This window comes from Giraffa tippelskirchi, chromosome 5, assembly GCF_054371585.1.
Source record: "Giraffa tippelskirchi isolate mGirTip1 chromosome 5, T2T-mGirTip1v1.2.pri, whole genome shotgun sequence".
NCBI lineage: Eukaryota > Metazoa > Chordata > Mammalia > Artiodactyla > Giraffidae > Giraffa > Giraffa tippelskirchi.
Window position 1 is genome coordinate 191,135,658 of NC_137279.1, and position 6,297 is coordinate 191,141,954.

The following is a 6,297-nucleotide window of genomic DNA, read 5'->3' on the forward strand; positions in this document are numbered from 1 at the left end:
AGTGGGTTTCACGTGCCTAGCATTTGAAAGGACAAGGCTCTCTTTTCGAGTCTTCCAATATAAGAAACAGTGATATCATTCCCACAGGTTTGCCCATGCTGGGTCCAGTTATGCCCCCTGCCTGAGCCTGGCGGCCCCTGCCCCAAAGACAGGGACTTAGTGCAGCCTCTTAAGCAGGCTCCTTCCGAGGACCAGACAGCGGCCCAGCAGCAGCTGTGGCCCCTTCCCGGCTCCTGGGTCGCCTCTGCGCCCAGCCCCTCTGACCCTGCTGTTACTCAGGGCGGGGGCCCCACCATCGTCGCCCCCTGGCTCAGCCAGGACCCCCTCGGTGCACTGCGGCCAGGACCCCCCACGCCCACCAAGGCCAAGTCCAGGCTGCTCTCCGCCCCTTCCCCAGGCGTGGCTGAAGGCAGGCCCCTCCTGCTGTTGCCCCCTTCCCACCCCCCCACATCCTCACGTTCCTCCTCCTGTGTCCTCCGCCCCGTGGAGTGACCTGCGCGCATCCCCCCGCTCCTCCTGAGGTCTGCTGCTTGCTCTGCTCCCCTGAAGCCTCAGAGAAGGTCCCCATTTGCCCTGTGGCTTCCAGAGGACGTGGGGCTAGTTCTCCGCCCCCGCCCCAGCCAGGCTCCTTCTCTGTTTCCTCTCTGGTCAGCCTCCTCTCCCGTCGAGGTGCTCATCCCCCCAGGGCTCTGACACCGGCCTGGGCTCCGGTCTTCCACCTGCCATCGCAGGGCAGACCCTGACCTCCGAGGAGACCCAGGTCCCCATCTGCTTCCTCGGCCCACGACATGTCCTGCTCTGCCTCCCCGGGGTGCCCCCTGCCACCTGGGCTCCCGCTGAGAAACCCAGGAGGTGCCCTTGGTCCTCCCTGTCCTCGCCCCCTACACCTGATGCAGCAGCCGGTCCCGTCCGTCCAGCCTCCACGACAGATGAAGACCTGCCTCTTGTCCATCTCCACCGAGCCTAGGCCAGATCACCCCCACTTTTGTGTGGACGCCTCGTGCATGCTCCACACAGCGTCCAGCTGTGAACACACAGATCAGGGCGGCTCAGACCCGGCTTCAGCATCCAGGTTTCGGCTCAGAGCCTGCGGTCGCGAGGCCTCCGGGCACCGTCCCTCGCTCACGCCGTTCCAGGAGCACTCGCTCTTCCCTCCTTGGGGCTTCCGCCCGGAAGGCCCTTCCCAGGGCTCCGCGCTCTCTTCATGGCGCCCAACCGAGGGCACACACAGCCGCCTCTTCCTCCGTCGTGTCTATCCATCTCTAGAGTGGCCTGGGAGAGCCTCCGGTCACCAACTGGGGACTCTGCAGTGCCTGGGGCGTCAGGAAGCCTGACAGCTGTCAGATTCCAGTCAACAAGCGAAGGGCAGGCAGTCGGCACGCGGCGCGTGTCCGTGGGGTCCCGGGGAAGGAGCAGTTGGAGGCGACATCGCCTCTGCCCTCAGGAAGCAGCACCCCCGCTGCTGTCTGGCCCCCCATCTTACGGTGCCTGAGGTGCTTTGTCACCCCACGCCCTCGTGTGTCTGCAGGCGGCTGAGCTGGTGGCAGAGAACTGCGAGGCCTACGAGGCCCACATGCGGGGCGTGCGTGACTACCTGGAGGAGAGGCTGGTGGTGAGTGCCCGCGCCTGGCACCAGGGACACGCAGGGCCCAGACCCCTGGGGGGCGCAGACACACGACCGAAATATACCAAGGACAAAATATTTGATGCTCCTGTGAAGAAGATCCAAGTGTACTCAGAACCTTTTTCTTCCAATTTACCTTGCCTTCCGCAGTCAGTCTCTCTGAGTATTATAAGGAGATACTTAACGGATAAAATAATAATTCTGTGGGGCTTCCCTGGGGCTCCGTGGTAAAGTAAAGAACCCGCCTGCCAGTGCAGGAGAATTGGGTTCCATCCCTGGGTCGGTAAGATCCCCTGGAGAAGGAAATCGCAACCCCCTCCAGGATTCCGGCCTGCAGAATCCCAGGGACAGAGGAACCTGGTGGGCTACAGTCCATAGGGTCACACAGAGTCGGAGAGAACTTAGCTACTAAACAACAACAAAAAACAATCATTCTATGTGTAGAGGGTGAGGCTTTGTTTCCCAGAAAATCTGAAGTTCAAACAGTTGTGAGGAGGGGGGCTTCAAAGACATGACACGCTTTGTACATTTTTCAGGCTGAATTTGGTAAGAGAATCCATCTGAACAGCCAGTTCCCAGGCGCCGAGCGGCTCCCCAATACCTGTAACTTCTCCATCCAGGGACCCCAGCTCCAAGGTGAGGAGGGGCAGGCTGGGGCGTGCTGGGCCTGGCTCGGGCCATCAAGGGGCTGGCTGGGGGCTGGGGGCAGGATCGGCCCGCCGGGCCGGGCGCTGTCCGAGGTGGCGGGGCTCTGATCACAGCTGCTGACTGGCTCAGGTCGCTGAGACTGAGGACGCAGAGGCGCTCAGCATGCACAGGGGCCCACCCCAAAGGTGGAAGGGAAGGTCAGATGAATGAAATGTTAGGCCACTGGGCCCAGCTCTGTCCACAGTTTTTACAGAACGCTGTGTGAGGGTGGGGGAAGGAGAGGGGATCTACCAAACCCCGGCTGGGAGGAAGGCTGAAGGGCAGGAGTGCAGGCTTCCTGCCGTCACCACCTCTGGGTCAGAAACCCCGGGGCTCAGGTTTGGGTTTGGGTGAGTCGTCCTCCAGATGCCCGAGTCCCTGAGGCTGGAGCCAGGGCGTGGAGCATCCATTTGTCTGGGAGGGAGTTCCGGGGGTCCGGAGAACATGGGGGGCACTGGACTGCAGCTCAGTTTTCACTTAGACGAGCTCACTGCCTTGAGGGTCTTCTGGGCCACTCCAGGGAGCCGGGCAGCGTGTTCGGACCATGAAGAAGCCCTGGGGCAGCCGTCACTCGACTGAACGCGTCCTCTTTGGGAAGGAGGCTGTGGGAAGGGGGTTCCTCAAGTATCTTTCCCCCTTTTCTGGGGCAGACTTTATATTCCCTGAGGGCCTGTGTTAATTTAAATGAGACAGGCTCCTCATTCTGATTAAATCAGCCGTCACCCAGTGTGGTTTTTTTGGCCACCCGTGCGGCTTGTGAGAGCTTAGTTCCCCAACCAGGGATAGAACCCGGGCCCTGGCAGTGAAAGCGTGGAGTCCTAGCCACTGGACCGCTGGGAAATTCCATCAGCGTGGTTTTTCTAAATCTCCGTGCTTGTGAAGGAAGAAGGCAGTGCCTTCTAGCTTAACAAAGGCAGCTCCCAGTGTCTGCACCTTTAACACACAGAGACGTCAGGATGGACATTCTTACCAGGACAACACAGCACTCAGTAGGCAGCTGGTCGGGATGCTAGCCTCATCAGGGTACCGCGTCCTTGAGGCCAGTTTCAGGAGGCGGTCAGAGGGGCCTGTGACCTGGGATTTGTCAGGTGGCACCAGGGACTGGCCTCCAAACTGGCAGCAGGAAAGAGAGGCAGCTGCCACCTGGCCTGCCCTCAGTGACCCTCGCTCTGTCTCCTCAGGCCGCGCGGTGCTGGCGCAGTGCCGGATGCTGCTGGCCAGCGTGGGGGCCGCCTGCCACTCGGACCTTGGGGACCGGTGAGTGCCCTGTACAGCCCAGGAGCCGAGGAGCTCTGCGGCCTGGCAGGGACCGGGGAGGGAACGGGCGGTGAGCAGGCATCGCAGGCATCACACGCAGGCGCTCGGGAGGGCAGGGGGAGCTGCGGCCTGGGGGGCTGGGGCTGGCCCAGGAGATGGGGCAGCTTCTCAGCGTGGGGTGGGGGGCGTGGGCTGGAGGCACAGGGCCTCAAGAGATCTGGAGCAGATCTCCCCCTGCCAGGAGCAGGCAGAGGCGGGAGGGGCTGCTGTGGGGGCTCAGGCCCTGGGAGCAGCCTGGTGGGAGGAAGGGAAGGGGGTCTGCTTTCTTGGGGTTGGGGGACCTGCAGGTGGGAGGGGAGCCGGAAGAGGCGGCCTGGGCTCTGGAGAGAGCAGGGCTGGGGTCCTGACGAGCAGGGGCCTCACTCGAGGGAGGCTGGGGCGCCAGGGCCATGAGAGACCACACGGCACTGACCAGGGGCCACAGCCTCCCGCGGGTGCAGCAGGCCAGCCCCCGGCCTCAGCGGCGGCCCCTCTGAGAACCGAGCCCATTAAACTCCGCTGGGACCGGAGGCCTCTCCAGGGGAGGGGCTGCGACTGCCTCCAGGGGAGGGGCTTCGACTGCTTCCAGGGGAGGGGCTTCGGCTGCCTCCAGGAGGGGAGGGGTCTGCGGCTGCCCCCAGGGGTGAGGTCTGGGGCTGCCCCCAGGGGAGGGGTCTGCGGCTGCCCCCAGGGGTGAGGTCTGCGGCTGCAGAGCAGAGGGAGCCACCCCGCCCCCTGCCGGCAGCACAGAGAGCCGAGTCCCGCGGGCTGACCGGCTCCCTCCCGCCCGCAGGCCGTCCCCAGTCCTGCTGAGCTGCGGCATCCCCGTCGACGTGGCCAGGAACGCCATCCGGCTGAGCGTGGGCCGCAGCAGCACCCGGACCGAGGTGGACCTCGTCGTGCAGGACCTGAGGCAGGCGGTGGCCCGGCTGGAGGGCCAGGCCTAGTGCAGCCCCCTCCCTGTGCTGAGGGCCCGGGACGCGGCGCCCCCACGGGACTGGTGGGGAAGGGGAAACGCCGTGGCCGCCTCCCTGCTCCCCTCTGGGAGGAAGGGCGAGCTTGTCACGGGCACCCCCTTCCTGGAAGGTGGCATTTGTATCCGGAAGATAAACTCCTAGCATTTATCACCAGCTGCCACCGTGAACATAGGAAGCGTGATTCTCAGGGGCCGTCCTGGCCTCCCCGCACTTGTCTGCAGAGAGGGCAGTGTCGCCTCACCCCGGACCCTCCTCAAGGCCTTTCCAGAGGCGGGGGCTGCTGCAGTCTGGCCCCCTCCCCGCGGGGCACCCCCCAGTCACCTGCCGGTCCCTCGGGCCGTCGGCCACTGGGCACCTCCTCACCGGTCCCCGGGGCCCTGCCGCCCCTTCCCTTCTGATCACTCACTCAGGGTTTCAGCCCCTCCATCAGCCGCAGGCGCCCTGTGAGTCTGGGTCATCCCCAGGTGGGTGAGCCTCCATCCCTCACGCCCCTTCCCTCCCAGGTGTATTCAGGAGGATTCTCCAATCTCCACAGATGCTCTGGGGTGTCTGATTCACGTCAAATGTCGCCTGTGGAGACATTTACATAGGAGTGATTTTTTTAATTGAACAACACATCTAGTGTGTGATTGAAAGGGGCAGAAAACTTCATGATGACATTGAGGAAACAACTGTCAGAAATGAGATGAACTAATAAAAGATGCCGATGCTTGTTTTGAACACTTTATGGTTTTTCTAGTTTTCGCTTTGTTGGGGGCACCATGTGTCTGCGCCTGCTGTGGGGGTGGGGTCAGACCAACCGGTCACTGAATAATCCCACGTTATCTCCAGGACTTCAGCTTGAGACCGTGTCTGCAGGAGCCCCACAAAGCTGCTCCCTGACATGAGTGAGCATCCAGCGGGCTCCAGGCAGAGGCCGGGGCACCCCGAGTTCACCAGCAAGCACTGTGGGCGTCCAGCCCCCCTGACGATAACAGCCTGGGGAAAGACACTGAGCAGCTCTGAAAAATGACCTTGGGACCATGAACTCCGGCCCCTGTGGTTGGAGGGTGGGCTGGGGAGGGCGCCTGAGACCCTCACCCTCCTCTCAGAGGCCTTCCTGTCCAGTGCCAGGCCCTGTGCCCATCACTGGTCTGCAGAGCCACTGCCGCCCAGAGGTGCATGGAGCCCCCAGAGCCAGCCGAGGCCAGGCTCCAGGAGAGCTTTCCCGGGGGCAGTGAGCCCCGGATGCCCGTGGGTGACATGTCCCAAACTCTTAGATTCCAGCACCTGGTGTAAGACGCCCAGAAAGGGCTTCACCTGGATGGGCCTGCCCTCCTGGGAGGAGGGTCTCCCAGGCAGCCTCCACACGGCCCACCACGGCCCTCAGGATGCTGTCCCCGCCCGGAGGAAGCAGACTCTCGGGAGCTGACTGCTTCCTGGAAAGGACAGTAACTGTGAATACCCACTTGATGTGGGAAGTCTGTCCCAGCCCTCGACTCACATAGGAGAGGCATGGTCCAGCCATAGGGCAGTGCCCACCTCCTACCCGAACCTGACGCAGCCCCTTCCCCTGCCCTGAGTGCCGCGGGGGCAGCTGGGGCAGGGCTCCAAGGCCCGGTCCCCAAGGCCTGCTCACCACCCCCCACCCCACCCCACCCCCGCCGCCTCCCATCTGCCCTGTGCGCGCTTATCGGGTAACCGGAGCCGCAAGCTGCGTCCACGCCTGAAACA

General features: G+C 63.4%; 1 protein-coding gene across 25 annotated transcripts in view; it reads left to right on the forward strand.

Annotated features, from left to right (window-relative positions):
* Positions 1-5,309, forward strand: part of SCLY (selenocysteine lyase) — a 30,514-nt gene extending 25,205 nt beyond the window's left edge. For 17 of the 25 annotated variants that reach the window (XM_081491214.1, XM_081491225.1, XM_081491227.1 and 14 more), the window contains 4 exons: positions 1,529-1,612; positions 2,161-2,260; positions 3,493-3,568; positions 4,401-5,309. In XM_081491214.1, coding sequence (XP_081347340.1) covers positions 1,529-1,612; positions 2,161-2,260; positions 3,493-3,568; positions 4,401-4,554 — 414 coding nt within the window. In that variant the 3' untranslated portion in view covers positions 4,555-5,309. The remainder of the gene's footprint in view (positions 1-1,528; positions 1,613-2,160; positions 2,261-3,492; positions 3,569-4,400) is intronic. The other 8 variants (XM_081491221.1, XM_081491206.1, XM_081491215.1 and 5 more) reach the window with 1 other exon arrangement.
* Positions 5,310-6,297: the final 988 nt, after the last annotated feature.